We start from the raw sequence: 23,543 nt of genomic DNA, 5'->3' as shown, positions 1-23,543 counted from the left end.
GTGTACCAAATTCAATCATATACACTCACTCAGCCAAGTGCAACAGACTGCTCCTACTCTCTCAGAGGGTGAGATCATACAGCAAGCAAAACATGTCATGGACAATTTCACAAACATGCAGAGCAGACAGCCTGACTTTTTTTTTGTGTGTGTGTGTGTATTTTTCACATTAAGTAGCAGAGAAACAAACTTAAACTTGTTTAAAGGAGGCAAACTTGTGCCTTTGTCACAAAAGTTGCCATATGCTATTAAACAGCCATCCTTTTAGTGTTCGGTGTAAGACAATCCATAGCAACAGACAGACAGACATGTACACACAGTTAAACTGTTAAACCAGTGGTCCCCAAACTTTTTTTGCTAGGCCCCCCTTTGTTTTACAAGAAAAATGTTCGCGCCCCCCCTCCACGCACAAACACATCCTCCAACCACACACACCCATATTTTGCTCGATTGCGGTTTATTTCACACCTCAAACATTCAAACAATTAAGCAAATACAACACTCAAAAAAATGAAACGTTGACTTTAATTAAAATTATTTTGTCAACAGGTTCCACGAAATTGAATTATGTTAGTTTAAAGCAAAAATCTTTAGTTCATCTAATTTAAAAAAACTACTTAAGATTAACAAGACATATTTAAGACTAACTAAATCAAGTTATGTTGTATGAACATAGATGATATATTTTCAGGTTAGATAGTTTAGATTAGTTACTTCAACACATTTCTTATTTGTGGCAGTAAAATGTTAAATTTAAGTTAGATTAATTCAAATATTATATTTTCAGCCACCTTGTGCTTTATTAATTAGTTTTACATAAATCTATTTTGTCAACAGGTTCCACACAAATGAATTAAGTACATCCAACTTATTTTTTTAAATTTATTTTATTGCCAACACATTCAGTGAGCATTTGTGTAAACCCAGTCCAAAATAAAACACAACAGCTCATTAGGGTTAGTAATTAACAGTATGTAGACAGATGCAACATCAAGACTTTAAATTAAATGTCTGTATCTACCAGAAATAGAAGAAAAAAAAAAAACGCATTGAAGATCACATAACACATTGATAAGATGACACTTGAGTTATGCACATGTGATGCTAGTAAGGTCTGTGAGTGTTTTTTTCTTTTAGTGTCTAAAATGGATAGCAAAGTTGCTATTTGCAATGATTGCTTAGGGTCAGTCCAGTAACACAATGCCAATGAAGTGCTTTCCTTTAACAATGCAAAGTGAAGTGTCCACCTCAACAGCCACAATTTAAAAAAAAAAAAAAAAAAAGTAACAACAACAACAACAACAACAACAATAATAATAATAATAATAATAATAATAATAAATAGTCCACTGATATTAGCAATCAAAGAAAATTACATCACCATCCCAAATAAAACTTTAACAAAACATGCCAACATTGTGGTCTAACAATAAAACAGCTTGTCAGCGTTCAGTTTTTTTGCAACAGCACAGCAGTAACCATTTAACACTCGCCACTGTCAACATTTATTTTACCAGTGTTTGGGCAAAAAACTTCAGATGGAAACATTTTAACATGGAAACAATTGTTCATCTTTAAAAGTCCACAAAATATACATTCATCCTGCATTCCCAACTTGGATGATCTGATATCCTCGTGTTGGTGTTGTTCCCAGACCATCATGAAAATGTTGTTCCAGGTTCAACATTGCAAGTGACCAATCACATTGTTGTGACGTTATTCTATTCCAAGCCATTCGTGCATTTATGAAATTCCAATGTTGCAAGGACAATATCAATTCTGCTTACTGTTTATTAAAGGGTTACGGTTAGGGTTAGGGTCAGTTGATCGGCGGACAGAGGCGGACAGCTTAAGTACAGTTTTTTGTTTTACGCCGGTTTTTCCCGAAGTCGCAAAAGTATGACGTCACAACATTCTGATTGGTCACTTGCAATGTTGATCCTGGAACAACATTTAGTATGATGATCTGGGAACAACACCAACACGAGGATATCAGATCAACCTCCTAACTTACCCTTAATTTTAGTATGTATTGCAATTACCTTTACAATGCACACAATGTAACACAAACTGAATATGAACATATTTCCACCTCATAACAATATGCCTTGAACGCTAATATACACACCACCCTTCAACATTTCTGGTGCAGTATCATCTCTCAATTAAATCCTTTAAATCTCAATACTTTTGATTGTCTCTTAGCTTTCAGTCTTGAGGTTAACTGAGATTCAGTGCATATATCCCACCCATTAAGAGTGCACATGCAGAGGCCAGGTCTTCCAGGTCATGCAGGACACACTAGATGGTTATACCCACTGTAGGGTAATTTCCAATAAACCAAGTTCAAAAAAGAAGAGTCTATGGCTGACGCGTGTTCCTGGTTTCCAAAAGAAATGCTTCCAGTTACATTATGATTTGAAGACTGTTTATTTATTACAAACGGAAGATGTAACAATGAACTCCTTCCTAAAAAGCATGAAAGTTCCAAAAAATAGCAGTTATCCAGAACTAGCTGTGCACACGGTCAGAAAACCGTGAGACTCCTAACCTCTCTGTCCATGCTCCTCCCCTTCCCTCTCACACAGGGTTTCATGCTACTATTGCACTTACATAATTAAAGTGAGAGGTACCCCCTTTTAGGTTCCAATCCCAAAACAGTGACTTAAAATTACTTTATGTAAACACATATATTTTCACATTTATTAATCCTGAAAAGATGACTTATGTAATGAATCTATGAATTATAAAACAAACATGAACTCAATCGTAAATAAAAATATAAAGCAGACGTCTGGCGCTTACACCCACATCGGCTGGAGGAGTGCTGGCATCAGCTCTTTCGATGGTAAAGATAGCAAGGGTAATTTGTTCCAGCTCCCTCTGAACAGCTGTAGCTTAGACACAAAAACATAGAAAAATGGCATCCAGTTTTAAAAAAAGAAAGAAAAAGGGCCAAAGCTACCCTTTAATGACGTAAACACAATATTAGGAACATGCACCCCAGTGCGCCACTATTTTAGACTACAGATTCAACGATAAATATAAATAGTTTGGGTATACAAGAAGATTTCCCAAAACATTTAAACAGGTTCCATGCAAATTACAACAACAACAACATTACAACATGCAACAACATTAGTTATTCAAAATTTGGTTTAATACAGATAAAAAACTAAACTAAAATTACCAACCAATTATTCTTTGAAGAGGATGCTTGGGTCTTCATTCAGGTAAAAAGGTAGTGCCCTGAGGACACACTCCCTCCCCTTTTCAATGGTTTCCTTCTGTAGAGAGTGGCAGAGATACAGGAAGAGAAAACAGATATACTTTAGGATGACAGAAACTCACATTATACGCAAAATGAATGACATATCCACTGCACAGATAGACATGTACACAAGACCAACTAATCATCACATGGACATGAATAGTTAACCTGTTGGGCAGGGTTTCCACCACATTAGATATGTCCATAATGGAGGTAAAGACAAACTAATACATCATCTTTTTTGCATTCAAAACATAACATAAAAACATTCACTTCTGGTTTAACCTAAATCAAGGGATCAGATTTTACATATGTTTAGGTAATTTAAATTTTCCAACGTTTTGAGTACCAAACTTTGTCTTGCTTAATATAAATGTAAGTGCACTGTGCAGCTACCATACACTAGCTGTTTAAATTTGAAAATGATCTTATTAGCCATAATATTTTGCTACCAACAGAATAACGCACCTGTGTGGCTGGGGCCAAAGTTTGTCTAATTTTCTTCCCTGCAACGCCTCCTTTTTTCTTGAAGACTTTTATGAGCTGGTCAGTGTATTGGTCAAGTTGTGTAAAAAGCCTTGGAACATGTGCAGCAGTAGTAATCCTCACATATTCTGCTTCCACCTGAAAATATGTCAACAAACACAACATACTGTACTGTAAATATACATACTATATGTACACATATACAAACTAAAACTAATGTAGTAAGACCTCATTAAAGCTATAATTTTAACACAAACATTTACACAAAATGCTAATGGAGCCATTACAGCTTTTATTGTTATTTATCAAGTTCCAAAAAATATTGATCACAGCTGATCTGAAAAGAATTTCATGCCTCAGGCCCTTGAACTGCAACCTTTACCATGGTTCAGATGTGGAGAAGAAATAACAGGGGCATGGGATGGGTCACAAAAGAAAACTTAACTTATAAAACAGTTTTGTTTTTAAAAGTATAACAGTTCACATACCACATACAAGCTCAGCAATACCACATACACCACATCAGTATAGGAGGGAGCAGGTAAAGGCAGGATCTGAGATTTATAAAGTAAAACAAGAAATTCATTACTTAATTTCAAGAAGCAAATTATTGTTTGAATTACAACTAAATAAAATACTACTCAGAAGAAAAGCAAGAGATTGACACTGCCATGTGCTAACTTTCTATAGAAGCAATTATCACCAGGTCTGTCGACCTCCATTGTCTGTCCACTCATATGTCTTGAATAATTTTATTAAAAAAATTAAGTGTGTACTTTCACAAACTGTAATTTATAACTACATTGATATGTATAACTCCGCTAGGAAACATGCTGTATTTACAGACCATTTTTACATAATACAGATTACTGATAGAGCAGAACAATGGTGTCACAGTGGCTTTCGCCCTTGACTTTTTGGATTTTAAATGTCACTTTATGCTATCCTTGCTATCCTATTCGATATTTCCGACTCTCGGATTACAGAAAAGGAATCCCAAGAAAGCAAATGGAAAAATAACCCCTTGAAAGAATAACCCCATGAACCCCTGTAGCTAATCCCTTAATAAAACAAAAAACAATAAAAATGTTTCTTACACAGTCCACAAAATAAGCATGTCCAGGACCCAGTAAAACTAATGTAAAACAAGCACACGCAAACGATATAACATGTCTTGTAAGACAAACGCAAAATATAACCATGCTGGACATATAGATACTACACAACATAGTCAAAGAAAAAAGTGGTCTTACCTCTCAAAGAAACAGCAGCTTGGCGCCAAAACAGCCTTTTTCAGTTAAATTTGAAGTCTTGCGCATGAGCAGGCACAAGCCGTGAAACCTTCTTGTTCTGCGTGGTTTCATTACAACTGTTTTTGCATTACTGCCACCTTGTGGATATACAAGGTATATCGATCCTAATTGACTTAACTTAAATGTTATGCGATCAAGTAACACATTAGTATTATGTACGTTGAATAATAGACACAATTACGTAGACTTGATTAGAAAAACATATGTTAACTTAACAAAAACATATATTTTAAGTAAAATGAAAATAAATAATTAATATACACTGAACAATCCACCTCATTCATTTTTTTGAGTGAAGTAATCTGCAATAAATTACAGGTAGTAATAAAATAAACTGCTAACTCTTTCACGCTACGTCCACACCTACACGGGTATTTTTGAAAACGCAGCTGTTTCGTCCACACGTAAACGGCGTTTTGAATCACCGAGATTTTTTAAAACTCCTTTTTTGCGTTTATGTGTGGACGAGGAATACAGAGTTCATCACGCAACGTCAAAGGTATGTGCCTTTTTTCATGTGCGCCACGTTATTGTTTACATGAGATGAAATGCAGAATGGCAGATAGAGACAAAATACTGTTACTGTTAATCTTACTATCCTCAGGTTTTACACGCTTGCATATACACACGCAGTTACTGTCTCTCCATTTAGAAAGGCAGTGTGATAATCACGGTGTGATTATTTTACGTGTAGTTGGTTTTTTTCCTGTGTAATAATATTCAACATTGCTATCAATACATTTTTCAAAAAATGCCTCTCTGTGCAAAATGGATTTAAAAACATAAACAGCTGTAGGATACTGTTTGTCCGTGATTTGTACAGGGGGAACAAATCGTAGCAGGATCAGCCTGATATTATTTGTATCCCACTGTAACTTTACTGTATAAAGAGCTAACATCTCCAAAATGTCAGGAGTAGTTAGTCATTACAAGAAGTGTTTGTGAACTAAAAATCAAGAATGTGGGATACTGTTTGTCCGTGATTTGAAGAGCCCAGGGCGCTCCCGACCAAGGGAAACCCAATTCTGCAGGGGAGACCTACCTTGGCACTTGTGCAGGTGAAACCAAAGGGCAGATATGCTTCACCATATTTTCTAGTCTTTGGCTTAGAATGAAGTTGGTTTGGAAACATATTCAGCGATGCTTCACTTCCTGCTTTGCGTTTGTGTGGGCGCCCCATGCTAGCAGTGTCCAAGCAGTTTTTTTCTCCCCCTTTTCATACCGCGCTCCCCCCTGCAATGGCTCTGTGGCCCCTCCTAGGGGGCGGGCCCCACACTTTGGGAAGCTCTGTGTTAAACTAACATTTAAAAAATATATTCATTCCAATCCATATGAGTTAGAGCTTATATTTATATTAATATAATTATTATTTATTTAATTTAGATTCACACTGGCATAAAATGGCCTAATAAAAATGTTTACAGCTCCTAGTAAAAATTGTGATCTTCAACTCTTTTACTTTGTAGCAACTTTACTTTGTAAACAAACCACACATATGAGACAACCCATTTTTGTTTAAAAGGAAATTCTGACTTTGTGAAACACACCTAAAACAAATTTAAAAACTATATTTAATTTATGTTTTTCCCAGATTATTCAGAGAAAAAAGTATGAAATCATCAAAAAATCCATCACAATTAATGCTTTATTGCTCGCCCTCAGGCTGTAAGCCTTAGAGGTGCCATACCTCATGGTCCGTACCTCAGGCTGTTGCACCTCTTAGGTCGTGCAGCCTGAGGTATGAACTTCTCTACTGAAAAATATTTTTCATCCAGCTGGTTCCAACTTTCTCATAATTGTAGCTGACAGATCAGCTGTAATTTTTTCCCTTGGGTTACACCACTAGTGTCCCTGCAGCTCGCTAAAAAAGCAATCCCTCCATATTTCTGCTATGACTGGCACATAATCCACCTGGTTTGTCTGTGTTCTTAATTACTGTTTTATCATAGTATAAGATGTGATCCCAGGTGTTATGTTGCCTGGTGCAATGTTACCCAACAGGGCCTAACCCCAGCCAAATAGCTTCACCCACTTTTGGGCTCACCACCGGTAGGATCTCATCTCTTTGGTGGAGGAGGCCCAAGCTTCTAATGTTGAGAGATACAGGCAGTCGGGTTTACGTCAAGGCGTGGCTAAAGAGGGGTGGGTGTACTTCTGTCCAACCATTTTGGTTCGTGTATGTTAGCGTTTCTTCCATGTCCATTTAGGTCAGGGAATGGACTCTGAGCATCATGTGTGCTTACAGGCCAAACATCAGCTCAGAGTACCTGGAGTACTGGAGTCTCAGGGTAGGTTACTGGAAAGTGTTCCATCTGGGAGACTTCAGTTCTCAAGTGGTCATTGAGAGGGAAACCTGGAGTAGCGTGAGGGAGAAATGACCTGCACTGGCTGAACCAGAGAGGTGTATGTTACTGAACTTCGGTGTTTGTTTGTCTGTAACAAATACAAATTTTGACCATGATGGAAGTCATAAATACACTTGTCACCAGGACACGGTAGGTTTAAGGTTGATAATCAATTTCTTTTTTTACTGTGGTCATCTGTGACTGCATGTCTTGGACATTTGGGTGAAGACAGCAGCTTATAGTCTTTATGTCTATATCACAGTTTTAGTTTATAAAATGTTAACATACCGGTAGTCACATACACTTTACACTTGCATGGATCGTCTTCCGTGGCAAACAGCACATGTTTATATGTAGCCTGTAAGTGAAGCACTGTGGCAGACTCTCTGTGGAGTGTTTTGTAACACACTCCCACTTATGACTTATGACACTTAATGTCACGGCACCTCCACGCAAAACACGCAACTTGAATGGAAGTGGGTACAGAGAGCGTGCACTATAGGTCATGGTTAAAGGAGGCCCGCTGACAGCTCTTGTTTACAGCAGAAAGACTTTTACAAGTAATCTGTCATGAAACAAATTTGAAACCTAAAAATGTAGCGTTTTCAAAATGCAATGACTAGAAAGAAAAGGAAGAACTTTATAATAAGCTTTTGTATAAAGAAGTTTTCAGCTGTATCAATAATCATTTTTATGGCTATATTCAGACTATATGAAGAGAACGTTTTCCCCTCACTGCTTAAAAACTAATAGTGAATGGACTGCAGTATGTTTATTACTGCAGCTCAACTGTTAAAAGCAATCAGGCCTTACTGGCAACAGAGCACAAAAAAATCAGGGCCAGAAAGAAAAAAGAGATGAAAGAAAAGAAGATGAAAGAAAAAAAATTGGAGTCCAGGGACAGCAGAGAACGAGAGTGAATAGTTCAGCCTTTTCAAGCTGGATTTCTATGAAGATAGATAAAGGACTGTTCAGTAATGCCCCAACTGCTTGTTTTAGGCAAGTGGTGTCATAAAAGAACTGACTTTTGAAATAAAAATAACTGAGAAGTTTTTACAGAGCCCGTGGACTGATGGTGTAAAACTATTAGATGTCTAGGAGGGAGAGAAATGGTACAAAAAACTCAGTTTAAGGTTGCAAAACTGTGAATATAAATGTATTAATTCTTTTTTTTTTTTTATAAAATGCCGCAGTTGTTAAGACACTCTAGCCAGCACTGAACACAAGAAATATCATTTTGAACAAACTGAAGTAGTTATTACCTTTTACAAAAAGAAAACTGAATGTATCTCAGGGGTTCCAGGCCAAAAACATCCTTTTAGTGGGAGTATACTATGCTTCTCAGCATCTACAAGATGTGCAAGTAAGCAACAGCTTCCCAGTTTTCCACAACTGTTTAATTTCCAGGTTATAACTTTACCTGCCAGTGTTCCTGTCACTGGATGTTTATACCTGGGTTATGCAGAAGTAGGTGGAATTCTTTGACAATATTAAAAAGAAATTTAATGGGTTTAGTATTACATTATATCTCTGACAAGCTCGTTAGCCTTCTCACTCCTGTAATGTCCTCTAGCTATGGCATTTCATACACCATTGTTTATATCATTTGTATTTAGAAAAGCTCTTGTGAGAACTTACTTTATGTTAGATTTACCTTTAAGGTGGTATTTTAATAGGTTATTGTAAGGTAACATCTTCGAACCAAGGATAATTGCTTTATCGTAGTAAAAAAGCGAATACCCTTCTTCTCTTCTTCTGGTGCATTTAACCTCCTAGGACCTGTGGACATCACATTTTGGGTTATTTAGACCAAAATACTGAATTTTGCTCTACAAGGGCCTGATAACCACTTACGAGGACATTATACTGCCACTGTTCTATCAAAATTTTAAACAAATATCCTCATATGTGGCTCTTATTTTTAAACGTATGCCATGGAAGAGTTCGGGTCTTAGGAGGATAAGCAAACATTTTTCTTAAAAGCATTAGCCTAAAAGTGAGGCTAGTTTTGTACACAGATAATAATGAGGATTGTTAGTATGACTATTAATCCTGCTTCTGCATATATTGCCTCATGATTCATGCAGAAAAAACACAACTTGATAATTGGATGAGCAATTTTTTGTACACTATGCTGTGCTGCTGCTCCACCAGAGAAATGATGTAAGCACACTGCTGGTTAAACATAGTTTGAAAAAAAAAACCCTTTGCAATGTTACCTGCCAGTTTCTCTTGTTCCCTGCTGTCAAACTAGTATCTGAATTTCATATGGGACGAAGCTTTGGCCATTTTACAATCCCAGTAAGAGAAAGAGAAAAATGTCAGGAGAGTGTAGGGGTTGTTAAGCTTGCCAGAGACCACTATCCTTTGCAAGTTTAATTCCTTTAAAATGAGTTTAGGTGTTAAATGAACCCGTACTGGAGCTAAATTAAATTCCACAGCTATCATTAGAAAGGTTTCTATTAAAGAGCCTTGTGTTGGGAAATTGGCTCCAAGAGCATCTTGGCCCGATAAAGGCAGGAATACTTCTAATTTCCTACTAGCTGCACTCATTTTGACCCCAGGGGTTCTGCAAGGCAGCAAAATAGCCCATTAATTTTGTCTGAAAGCAGACTGCCATAGAAAACTACAACAATCTGTAACAACGTCAGATGATTTGTGTGAAGGAATAATCGCACTTAGAAACTAGAAAGCGCTGCCTCCCAGTTCTGTTTCAGCTTGGCACAGAGATCCTGCATTATTAACAAACGTATGACATTCCACAATTAATTGACATTTATTGCTTTCTAAAATGCAATCCAACTCCCCACTTTTGTTACCAATGATCCATAATTAACTGCAAACACAATTTGCAAGTACTAGGGAAATAGACAGATTAGCATAACAAGCAGAGGCTAGAAATCAAATTCGCATCCCATTTTCTTGCACAGTCATAATCACGTTTCCATGGAAAAACAAAGAATCCTTCAGATAGTACATGCAGTCTTTAAACAACTATAATACTCAGCTTCTTTTACAGACTGTTAATTCAGTCCCAACATGAGAGGCTTTGTTCTTCCCAGTGTTAATTAATCCCTTTACACATAACTGAGTGTTGAACTAAGAAAGGATTTAAGAGTTAAAATCAGGTCTAAGATTGTTGCTTTCTTTATTGCTTTCTTTATCATCACCAAACTTAGTGCTACAGACTTACTCATTATAATTTAACATTACCCTTGGGATCGGTGGTGAAGTTGAGCAATTAAACCTATTTAGATTTTGTGAAATATTCATAGGGTGCACAAAGAATAAGAGTTTTGGAAAAGCTCAAAACAACAAAAATATTTATGTGATCCTATGCTGAAATATTATTAATAATAACATTCAAAAAGACAAACACTGTGTGATCTGAGCTCTTTTTGGGGACGTGTGAATAATTTTGTCAGTGCCTCCTAAGACTACTAAATAAATCAATGAATGTATTTTGCACATTTTGCAAATATCAACCTGCAGGTGTATTGATGTGAACCTGCCATAGTTATGCTGTTGTTTGGTTTACGTAAGAAAACAGCTGGTATGAGATCAGGAAACCATGGTATTATGACTAGGGGATGAGGATGACTGGTTAGAATAGGTACCCCATGGTGAAGGTCAAAGAAACCAGACTTGACTATTGGAAAAGGAAATCTAGCAGTGCAGAGATTGGTATCTTGGGACAGAACCTTGAGAAGTCATTATTGCAACATGGTTTGTCACCTGAGCCATGTGTTGTTATTGCATAAAAAACGAATCCCAGTTTTCATGGATTGCAAACACACATGCTGAACTTTACACTCAAGGCAAACATTTGCAGAGAGGAGCATTGGAGCAATATATGATACACACATATCAGTTATCAAGTCTGTTGCTGTTTATTTGTTTTTTGGTTGAATTTTGCTGTTTTAATTTTACTGATTAAGTGGTCTCCCTCCTTGAAAATGTAATTCAGTATCAATAATTAGCCTTTAAACACAATTAAAGGCATTTGCTAAGTGGAAGTGCTAGTTGGATTGAGGCCACATTATGCATATTATTATTGTATTAATATTTGTCTTTCACAAAACTGCCCACTTTCCAACTGACACACTAGTTTAAGAGGTACTTTGTCACTGCTGGATGAAAACCACACGGTGGTACCTTCTTGCTTTTTTAATGAATTGACACTGGTTATGTTGTTTGTGTTCTGCTGTTCAAGTGTGACTTGCCAATGCAGTGCCACGGAGACCCGGTTCCTTTCTGAGATAAAAAGTTATTCTGGTGCCTGCCATTGCAAATTTTTCACCAACCCCACCACACCTTACAGGTTGGACCTTATAGGCATACATTTGTTCATTTGCTTTCACTTGAGTCAGTTTGATCGAGGTTTGAACTCAAATAACCCAATTTAAGTAATGTGTTTGCAGAACCTTCCTGAAAAGTTTCACACGCACCTTCACTTATATATCAGCCAACGTCAGATGCTGGACTGAAGGTAACCAGTGGAAAAAAAATTAATTCCCACCTTCACGGACAAATAAATTTACATTAGGCAATCCTTCATGGTTCTACAGTGTAATTTGAGCCTAATGGACACACTGAAAAATTAATCCCTATCTTGATCGATGATGAAAATAATGATTAGTTTCCTCTTCAGGTCTGCATGCTTATGGTTGTGTGGTTTAGGAATTTGAGCACTGTATTAAAAATAAAAAACTGAAGCAACGTCTATGACAGGAGTGACTTTGGCGAGTTTTGTTTGTCTTTCTCAGCCTATTCATTTTTCCCAATACTAGAACAAAGAGCGCTTTTGAACAGGAAGCACAACTCATCTGAACTCTCTAGTCCTGCCTTTGGCCCCTAGGCCCAGTCTACTTTATCTAATAGAGATGTTGAGCAGAGAACACAGAGGGAAGCGAGCTTAAAGTCTCTCTGAAGAAAGAAGCAGATTATATATAGCCACTGATTAAGGCAGAGATGGGAACATGACCTACATGCATAACAACATTTTCTCTCACTTTCTGCTACAGAACAAGCCTCCGTCCAGGACCAGGACTCTACAACTGGGAGAATCAATCTAATTATAACACCAGAGTCAGATTTCAATGCACACCTCATTAATATTTCTCTCATTATTGGGTTAATAATGTTTTTAGAGGTGTGGGAGACTTGGGAGAGATGATACCTCACCAGTGAACCTTTGCTTTCAGTGCACCTGTCATGCAGGTAAAAATGACTGCTTTCATGCATTGTGTCTGGATCATGTATCAGATTATAGTTGAAACTGCTAACTCCCTTTCACACACAGTGCATGTGCTCTCAAAATAGCTGTTCCCCTGGGAGACTCATGGGGGATGAGGGGAGGATGGGGGAGAAAAAGACAGTGGGAGGGAGAAAGAGAGCGGGAGAGAGGGATTTCTCTTTCCTCATCAATCTTTCGGATCCTGTCCCACTGATGCCGGTGCCCGCGTATCCGACAGCGCCAGCGTCGGCAGGCAGCGGCAGGCAGCAGACCTTGCTGAGATTCAATCCAGATTCTTTTATCAGCCACCTGAGGTTGATTTAACACCCCTGTTCCTGGACAGTGAAAGTGGCTGATTATACAGCCAGTCAGTCCCTTTCCCCCCTCATCTCCCTCAGCTCCAGCCCATTACCCAAAACTGCTGTGCTGTGCTGTCTGGGCTCATGAAGACGTGGAGAGGGCGCAGGGAGGCAGGTCATAAACCCGACAAGATCAAAGGCAATAACTACTTATGCGTGTAAATGAATCAAAATCTGAATGTGCATATATGCTCTTTGGGGTTATAATTTAAATGCGGCTGATAAATAATTGACAGACTCAATTATTGGCTATCAACATCAAAGACTTTGATTTTTTTGTTGTTGTTGCAAAAGAAACTGGTAACTGAGTATTTTTTATGCAAATCTTAATGGCTTTTTTAAAAATTCCAACCCATAACATAATAGCCCACATCCAATTTTTTTGTAAAGGTGCTTGTTGTTTTGTATATTGTGTTTCTGGACTTTGTAGCAGTCTCACAGAAATATGATCGCTAACCAAATTGAATGCAGTAACCATTTCACCTTATGCTGAACTATAAGGGTACTTCACTGAATAAGTGTATTCATCATTAGAATCACTGTGTTGAAGCTGGGCATGAGCTGTGATACTCAAAAAGTTGTGTATTTCTAACGTGACAATGTGGTTGTTGAAAGATGTCGGAATAGATCTAATAAAAGACAAGTTTAGAATTTCAGTGGTTTTGAAGCTGTTTCAATCTAGGGAGAATATTCAGACCCCCTTTGTTAATGTTTCTTTTACAACTTTGAGAAAATATGCAGCTTTAGGTTGTATGAAGGCTAAAGCTGAAATTCTATCAGAGGGTTTAGACTGAATGTTTTTTATATGGTATAAAGTGTGTGGTTAGCTAGAGTAGATGGGTGTTTGCTTGCAAGTTCAATGGTAACTTTATTGTGCCCAATGGGCAATTGATTTTCCTTATGTCCACACATGATCCAACCCCCCCTCCCCCCTCAAAAAACATTACCTACATTACCTAAAGATAAAAATAAAAATAAACTTACAGCAAGAAACTTTTTCATATCAATATCTGCTAAAAGCATTTTTTTGATAAATAAAAAATGGAAATACAAACTTAAACTGATTTGAAAACAAACACTTTAAATGGTTTTTATAGCATTTATAACATATAAATAATAAAACACAGACAAGCAAATATAAACGAGCGCAGATAGATTTTCTCAGAAATCAAACAGACCAGTTCAAACAGAACTCAAGGGAATAAAAAAACAGTGTTAGATAAAAGATTTTCTTCTCCAGAGCTTTTTATATGCATTGACAGATGGGATATTGGTGACCTCATCACCTGAGCATATGTTCCTTCAGTAGGTGAACAGACTGACAGGCGACAGGCAGGAGGGAACACTGCGCCTCATGAAAGGCTGGTGAGTTTGTTCAGTTGCAGTTGTACTCATATGTACATATTTACCCATACTAATTGAAATATAAGAAGCTTTAGAGAGTGGGGGGTGGGTGATGTACAGGCAGAAACATTTGAACTACTTTCACCTGACTTGCTTTGATTTTATAGGTGTGGGTGTAAGCTGTAAAAACAAAGGGTGTACTATACTGTGTCTTTGCTTGTTTTTTGGTTCCCCTTTTAAATATAGAGTTTTTGTTAGAAGTTTACATCATGACCTTATATGTATGGTTATTTATATACGGTTAAATGTAAAGGTTATTTGGCACTTTTTTATAATTTCTTTAAACTGTTCTTTTTTCAGGGTGGATTAGCTGTACAGCATACATTTTCAATGACTCTAACAAATAATAATTGGATGCATAAGTTTGAATTTATTTTGAATTTTCTGTAATCCACACAAGTATACATAAAGTCTCTGATACATACACCCAGTAATATAAGGTTAAATGTTCATTCGCAAGGTGCAGGTCAGATCAGACGATTTTAGTAGCCAGCAAGACTTTGGGCATAATTCTGGCTGGATATTTGACTTGATGAATCAGTAAAGTTTATTTAAGTTTGATAGTGTGTTGCAAAGAATGAGGTTGGGGCTTTGGGAAAGCCATTCCAAAACCTTAGCTTGTTTTATCATGAGCATGGCCCTAACCGCACCATACTTGAGAGTTGGTACAGAGTTCTTAGGTTTAAAGCGTCACCTTTACACTTCCAAACATACCTATTGTAAGGCAATTGGCTTGTCCATATGGGCGGCAGCAAATTTCAGTCAAGCTTAAAGGTGTCAATTTGGAGTAGAATCTTCCTTTGTTGGGACCCTCTCAGTCCACGGCAATTCAAAACTTGTTTCATTGTGGACAGTAATGCTGGTATTCAAGCAGTTTGCAGTTCATGGAAGGCTTGGTAGATCCTGAGTTGTTCCTGAACATCCTAACCAATTTCCTCTCATGTGAGGGTGACCATTTGGGTGGCGATAAACTATACTTACATGCAACTGTTTGTACAGATGATCCTCAAATCTGCAGTTGGATAGAAATGGCTTCAAGCAACCTTCTCCCAACTTGTGTAGATATATAGTTCTCCTTCTTAGAGCCTCAATGAATTCCATGGAATGTCCCATTGTTCTGAGTGTTACTCATAAATTTTGTTGGGTCATTAAAATATTAAGTGCATTGATGTCTTGTGATCTGGCACTATATAAAACTAAACTGAATGAAATTGAAATTGGTCAGTCTAGTGTGTGCAGACAAACAAATTGCTAGTTGTAGTCAACCATGACCACTAACGAGAAGCTAACAGGCCTTGGCCTTGGCAAATTAAAAGACACTTTAGAACATTCAGCTCCACTTATTAAAAGTTGAAATGATTGTATGTGTATATTTGAGCCTATACGTATAGTTGACCCTGTGTGGATTACAGAAAAAACAAAATAAAGCCAAATTCTAGTTGTTTAAAGTCATTAAAGATATATGCTGTACAATCATTCCACCCTCAAAAAAAGAAGATTTCAAAGAAATAATTAAAAAGCCCAAAATGACCTTGATGAGTTTGTGAATCTATTCTGATATATGTCTACTTTATGATGTGTACTACTGCACACATGCAGCCCACCTCAACATAGGAGAGAATGGTGAAGTGATTATGATATTACTCAAGCTGAATACAACTCTTATAATATTTTAAGATTTACTATATACTATATTATACACTATAAATATATACAATATACAGTAAATTACACAATATAATATATTTTACAATATTGCAACGGATCTCAGTGTTACTTTGCCTAAAAGCACAGGGGACAATGACTCAGATTAAAATGAATCTTTTACTTACAGAGTCAATAATACTGAACAGATCTTTTTCAGGTAATTATACAAAACCCTATGGTATAAACTATGGTATGAACTGTATGGTATAGTTTAGCTTTATACTGATCTATACCCTGACTTTAGGGCTGTTCGATATATCAATATATATCAGATGATGATATAAAAACATCTATCTTTCATTTTACGCTATCGTTTGTTTCGTGGTGTCGCAAAATAAACTGTTTACGGCAATATTTTTTCATCGTTTTGATGGTCACTGTAGTGGCTATATTAATTTCGTAAAGTTCTCTCTTTCTCTTATATTTTATATAACCACACTATGGACAGACAAGTGCCTGTTTTTATTTGTTGTGGTTAGCAACAACGACGGTAACAGCATCGCGTGTCCGCTTGTTTATGTTCCACATAAACCTTTCACAATAAAGCTCAAGATCCTGTTGAGACCTTTCAAAATAAACAGAATCACGTGAAAGAGCAGATCATTTACGGATGAGAATTAAAAAAAGAGCCGCCAGGTGTTAAAAAATAAACCTTAGACTCAAACGTTAGAACAGGCTTTTCCCCGCAGCACGCTGTGTAATAAATACTCACAAAGAAAACGGCGGCCTTTACAACTTATGTCTAAAAATGTATCTTTCATGCATCGGTTAAAACACTCGACTTCAGCTACATGATGCGCAGCTGGAAACACTTCCCGCAAGTCGAGCTGCCCGAGATTCACATAATTTAAAGAAAATGTTAAATTTTTGTGATTTATATCGTTATCGACGATAGAATTCTTATATCGGGATATGAGATTTTGGTCATATCGCACAGCCCTACCTGACTTCATACATTCGATTTGCTGCAGAATTATTTCCAACAGTATCCAATGTTAGGTATTGAATTTCAGCCCTTGAATTCAGCACTTACAAAATGATGCGTGTGTTTGCTTTGAACGCGCATCAATTGATAGTTTTCCCAATTACAAATAACTGTCCTTGGGTAGTGATGAGGCTCACTTTGTCAGAGCTGTAGATAGACTCTCAGTGTCACTGCCTATTGTGCATCACACATAATGGGTCTTTGTGAAAACACATTGTTCAGGTTTACAATTTACATAATGCTTTCACCTTGGCATTTGTATCCTTTAGTATGTGTGATACAAAAGAAAGCACTTGTACCACACACAGCAAACCACACAAATATTGCACAGGTAAGGTCAGGCAGTCTGTCTGGCTTTACACAGCACAGAGACTAACAGGACTATTATGGTCCATGCTTGTCTTTCGCACAATACTGTATATACAACAAAACAGAAAAAAGGCTGTTTGCCACAAGTCAAGCTGGGAAATGTCTAGTTCAGGAAGTTTTAGGTCGACTAGCAAAACATGTCATTTGACTCCTGACCAGGAATCTAACCATACTTTATTTAATTTCATTTTAGTTTAGGAAAAAGGCAGAAGCTCGTGACATTTGCAGTGTAGTTATCTGTAGTAATCTGGTGCAGCATGACAGCTCCCACACATGCTGTCCAATCCAGTATTTATGGTTTTCTCAATGACTCAATGATAAACAGCATAATTATTTTTGAAAATAAAAATTATTATGTCACTAAACATAAATATTTGTAGTTTCTAGACAATATAAATCCTGATAGACGGTAAAAAGCCATTTTTCTATAAGGTTTTAAACTCTATGTGTAAAACAAAACTTCCACATATAAATTAAAGCCATTCTTTGGTTCATCCAGCAGCACTAATATCTGCACAAACAATATCACTTTCACCAAACGGTACAATTCAAAGTCCTAACTAAAGCTAGGATATGGCTTTTGTAGTCAAATAGATAAATAAAACAAATGGTTAAAGTGCAACGTTAGTTACTTTGCTTTGAATTAGAGATGATTTCCTGTAGTGAAATCATCTCTAATGATGATTTCACTACAGTGTCTTTCGTCTTGAACTCATCTAACCTTGTGCCTTCATCTCGCTGGGATGTAGGAACAGGTCATGGTCGGTCAAGCTAATGCTTGTGATTCCTCCAAATATGCCACTTTGCATTTCAGAAGCTCCCCACAAGTAGCTCTGCTAAAAGTACACTGATGGAAGCAACGGCAACCTGCACAGAGCTGATGAGCTGGGCAGCAAGTCAGACACATGAACAGCATAGAACATCTGGTCAGTTTAAAAAGAAATGTTATGGAAATGTAGACTTCATTTCAAAGAAGATCTCAGCAAGGCGGCATTTCTCTATGAGGATGGCCAACTCAATAACAAATGGTAAGCTGACTGGTCTGCAATAGGATGTTACACAAACTTTTCTGCTTAACGCTTGTTTTAGAGAATAAGAATATCACAATTGTCAGATTTCATAATTTCTTGTCTAATCTAATCAGATCATTACAGCAGACACAACCAGTGTCACCTTGTGACAGTGTCACTCTCACATGTGAGGCCTCCTGTTCTTAATCAATACAGAAAAATTAAAAGGGGAATTCGTAGTTCATAGCACCTATTAGCTTTATTCCTTGATAGGAATAAAGATCAGTGTAGGTTAAAGTAATTTAATGTTGTAAATACAATTCTTAATGTCTATTTATTAGGTTTATAAATATGTATAAATAAAAATTTATTAAGGCTAGTAGGCTACCCCCCAGCAATCGGGGCTGTACAACATAACTATATTTATCAAATGATGAAAGAAAAATGTCTATCCTTGTGGTCATTATATAAAATTATAAATTCACTACATTTACAGACATTATTGTAATAATTGGTTAAAGAATTGGTAAAATTTCAGTGAGTAAGGCATTTTTTTAGAGTTTTTCCTTATTTTTTAAGTTGATCAAATATTGTAAAAGAGCTGAAATAATTAATGAAATGTAGAGTACATATGTATTTTTAATAAATGTTCAAAAAGTTCTCGATTCTCACTTGTTGATAATTAGAAAATACATATCTTTGCGGTCACATAAATCAAACAATGTAAAATCCAACCCATCAGTTCTAGTATAGTAATAGCATCTTTCAATGTTTCTCTAAAAAAATCCAACTCATAGAAGTTTCAAAAATATTCATAATAACTGGTTACCACCAGTTATTGTGAATATTATTATCTTAAGTCCATTTTTCACAATTTATTAAATTCTTGAAGACTCATATAAACTTTGTCTTTTTATCCTGAAGTTTAGAGTCCTGCATTGCTTTCACTGAAATCACATGAGGTGGGAATCTTTTCACAGTTGCTGTGGAGAGAATGAAAAATGACAGAGGCCAAAAATGTTTTCAATACATATAAAATGTAGGTATTCCTTTTAGACAGACTTAAAACGATAGGCATTTCCTTTAACGCGTTTCCTGCTCACTTGAAAGTTTTTTATAGTCAAAAATACATTTACATTACCCATGTGAATCACAAAAACCATTAAAATTATTTTGTGTCATGTCATTTCTTTCCAAAAGCACATTTTCCATTTACATACATAGCATTATCTACAAAGAGAGCCTGAGGGAAGAATGCATTTTTAGGAATTTGTAATTATTCTTCAATTCTGCTTCTTTAATAGAGTAGTACACTCGACCAAACTTCGGGAACACTTTTAAGTTCACCTTGCCATTCATGGCACAGAATCTCAGCGAGCTCGAAGGAAAGATTAAGAGCAGAGTGGAATCATAATAAAGGTGACAGAGGATGCCTCATGGGACGCTTTGCCTCCAGGCGTACAGAAGAAAATCTCACTTTATAATGCAGTTAAATTATTTCACGCTTGCAAAGCATTTTTTAACTGAAGCTTTAGCTGTGCATACGGAGCTCCTGGTTTAGCCCCAATTAGCAAAAGGAAAATTTGTTGAAAAAACTGTAGAAAAGCTATTGTTTGTCCTCTGAAAACAATCAAACTTACTATTTATTCAAAGATGATTAGAAGTCATGCCATAAGAGTGTGGAGGTGGAAAAGAGTTGTTAGTTAATTGGAGGGTTATGAATAGAACTGTTTGTTTCAATATTAGTAAAAATGTTCAAATGTTTTGGTTGTGGCAACCTAATGACATGTGGAAACTTTTTTTTCCATGAATTTACACTGATCAAAAAAGAAACTACAAGATGTGGCTCTGCATGAGCTGTACATCCCTTGCACAAATACAAATCTATTATCTGAGCATCTACTTGTGTATTGCATGTATTCAAACAGTGTCTTCTTATTTGGAGAGCTCTAACTAAGGCAAACAAAACGCCATGAATGTTTGTGCTGATAGATAAATGCTACACTCCCCACCATTAATCACACTGGCAGTTTCAAATAAGCTGTAGCGTACTGAAGTATGGGGGAAGGCTGTCTTAATGCTCATTTGAAATTCAAAGTGGTTTTCATAAATTATTCAGTTTATTAAAATCATAAGCAACTCTGTTATAATTCCACAAACAAAAATACACATATACCACAACGTGTAACTGTGTGTGAATGCATTTACCTGTGTCAGTGTGCGTGTGTGGGGGTTGCATATGTCTATTACTCACCCCAGCGTCGTCATGGTGACAATAGTGTACCAGAATGAAGCTGGGATGCTGGTGAACTTGCTGGAGCTGGAGCCCTTCTCTGCATAAAACATGACCGTGGCAAAGATGATGATGGCCATGGTGAGTGAGAAGAGGAGGAAGCCCAGCTCCGAAGCGCAGCTCTTGAGTGTATAACCCAGGATCCGCAGGCCTTGCGAGTGGCGGGAGAACTTGAAGATACGAAACACTCGAAACACACGCAGTGTCACGAAGGCGCCGCTGACATCCTCGTTGTTGGTCATCACTAGACCAATATAATATGGCAAGATAGCCACCACGTCGATGATGCTCATCACAGAGCGCATGAAGCGGTAACGACTAGGTGCGGCAAACAAGCGCAACAGATACTCCACGGTGAAAATCATAACACAGGCGGTGTCCATGCAGAAGAACGCAACAGTGTAGCGTTCGCCACATGGCATGTCTTTCTGATTGGCAGTAGCACCACAGGGCACGGTCTCCACCACATTCGTAATGACCGAGACAGCAATGAAGAACCCAGTGACATAGTAAAAGACCAGGGCCATGGTGGAGGTGTGGGGGTTTTCAAAGGCGCGCCACATGGTCTCTCTGAAGTTCATGTTGGGCATCTTCAGGTCCATATTCTCTTCCTGATCATCCTGCAGCCGCTCTAAGTTCTCCCTCTTTCTGTCCTTGTATTCTTCATAGCAGCAGTCACCGATGATCTCAGGTATGATGCCAAAGAAAGTCAGCTCCTCATCATAGGCCGAGATGCACTCGTGACGAGGATAATGGAGCTTTCCCGTTCGGTAAAAGTTGAGAATGCTTCTGAAGGCGTCAGGGTCCCGGTCGAAAAAGTACTCCTTGGTTTCCTCGTTGTAAAAGAAATCTTTCTCAGAACTGCCCAGTAGGGTGTCTGGGTAGCGGTCCAATGTTGTTCTCCAGGTCTGAAAACGACGGCCGCTGACATTGAGGATGATAAGTTCATCTTGTTTCTTGCTGTTGTCTCTTGGCGCGATAGGCATGGGGCAGTTGGCCACAGGCATCCAGCCAATTGCTGCAGCCCTGGCAAAGGGGAGCCACGCTGCTACTCCTGTTGCCATTGTGAAGCAAAGTCTTCCACACCTTCAGACTTAACTGCCCTGAAAATGATCTGGCATCTGAAGAAGAAAACACAAAAAAGGGAATGTGGATAATTAACAGCAACACATTCAGTCTTCAACCAAATGACCAGTGCTGACCATCAAGGTGCTGTGTACCATCATGCCTATTCTACTATGAGTTTCAAAACATTTTTCCTCTCTGTTAAATCTCCTTCCACTTTCAGCAGTCTCTTGTTTAAATATCTGAAAATGTCATCTATACAAAATGCCACCTGAGCTGCTAAAAATGGAAAGAACAGCTAAAGGTGGATGTAAAAGTTTGTGTGAAATGTAAAATCTGATTTCTATGAAAAAAATAAAATGTGCACGAGTTCGACTTAGACCACAATGAATTGGTATGCATGTGAATCAAATGACTCGCCTTTTGTGTCCAAGCCTATGTCGAAAAGGAACAACTAGATGTACAATTTAACCAGCATCAGCGACATTAAGAAACAACTATAAGGCTTCTGTTCTGAGCAGCTTCATTAACTATCCTACGGTGAAAAACAGTGACAGCCAAACCTGTTGAATCTAAATAAGGAGGAAATCTACTTCAGAGTTCTCCATGCGCTGATAACGTTACGCGGTTTTCCCTGTTAGAATTTTAAAGTACATAAATTACACAATGACCTGATGACGTTTCTTTACTGACTTGTATTACCTGGTCGAGTATAAGCAAACATCTTGTGTCCGTGCACGTTATACTCAAAACGTGACAAAAAGTGATTCTGAAACGTTCACGCCTTAGAAACACCGCTTTTCGCCTCCAGCGCACGAATCGCACAACTTCCCCAACAAACGCATTTATTCACCTGATAAATGCAAATTTCTAAATTTATATCAGCCCTTCCAAAGATAAGAACTGAATAAAAGGGTCGGCGAAAACAGGAATACTCACAGAAAAGGAGATGGAGTGGAGGAGGGAACAAAATCCCAACTCTTCCAAACCGAGTCCTCAGTTGTAAGTGAGAAAGGATGAGCTCGGATCCATCCAGCGAGCTGAGGCAGCGAGCAACACCTCTCTTCTTCACCTCGGTCGATCGGCAGACTCCCGCACCGAGCAGAGCGAAAAAACTGAAAGCAGCAGAATTAACCGCAAGACTCTGAAGAAACGGTCTGTGTCTGACGGATTCTACATCCTGCCTTCTTTGATTCCCCGTCACTGTTTGAAAAAGTGAAATGTGATGGAGAGGAGACGCACGCTTCCCTTCCTTCACCACAAAGTACAATGTACGACTCGCTCGCTGTGCCAGCTCCGTGTCATCAGTCCTCCTCCCCTCTGCCTCACTTTGCCATCATCTGTGACAGACTTCAACTCACTTGGCACTTCCAGTATGGTGGTGATGCACTGTAAAGCAGAACGTGACGTTGTGATGCAGGAAACTGGACTTGATCAATCAATCAACTTTAAATCCGATTTAAAATTTCAAGTTATGCATTTGTTTACTCATTATTATTTTTATAATCTCAAAATGAAAAATAAACCCTGTTGGCAGACAAGAAACTTCTATTCTTCTTCTATTATTATTATTATTATTAGTAGTAGTAGTAGTAGTAGTAGTAGTAGTATTATCAATAATTCCCCTTTGCACATGTTTCATGCCATGCAGGCCTAATGTTTTACACCCCGCCTTAACCTGCTTGGTACCCTTGTTAACG

General features: G+C 37.6%; 1 protein-coding gene and 1 long non-coding RNA gene across 4 annotated transcripts in view; both read right to left on the bottom strand.

The window, feature by feature from the left end:
* Window positions 1-23,138, bottom strand: part of LOC146710261 (A-type voltage-gated potassium channel KCND3-like) — a 105,304-nt gene extending 82,166 nt beyond the window's left edge. The window contains exons 1-2 of the mRNA XM_085457624.1: window positions 22,783-23,138; window positions 20,740-21,899 (exon numbers count right to left, since the gene is read on the bottom strand). Of these exons, the coding sequence (XP_085313750.1) occupies window positions 20,740-21,842 (1,103 nt within the window). The 5' untranslated portion in view covers window positions 21,843-21,899; window positions 22,783-23,138. The remainder of the gene's footprint in view (window positions 1-20,739; window positions 21,900-22,782) is intronic.
* Window positions 1,194-5,354, bottom strand: LOC146710262 (uncharacterized). 3 transcript variants are annotated; one of them, XR_014920580.1, is made up of 5 exons: window positions 5,011-5,354; window positions 4,246-4,311; window positions 3,740-3,895; window positions 3,195-3,287; window positions 1,194-2,897 (listed from the first exon to the last, which is right to left on the bottom strand). It is a non-coding gene; the product is annotated as an uncharacterized LOC146710262 (long non-coding RNA). The 3 variants fall into 3 exon arrangements; XR_014920581.1 differs by lacking the exon at window positions 5,011-5,354 and adding an exon at window positions 4,855-5,004; XR_014920579.1 differs by lacking the exon at window positions 5,011-5,354 and having other exon boundaries at window positions 4,246-5,004.
* Window positions 23,139-23,543: the final 405 nt, after the last annotated feature.

Source organism: Copadichromis virginalis, linkage group LG5 (assembly GCF_057382275.1).
Source record: "Copadichromis virginalis isolate Kocher_CV1m ecotype Utaka linkage group LG5, C_Virginalis_male_GT1.1, whole genome shotgun sequence".
NCBI classification, from domain to species: domain Eukaryota; kingdom Metazoa; phylum Chordata; class Actinopteri; order Cichliformes; family Cichlidae; genus Copadichromis; species Copadichromis virginalis.
Note: the sequence above shows the minus strand (reverse complement) of the source record. Positions and strands in the feature narration are given on the sequence as shown.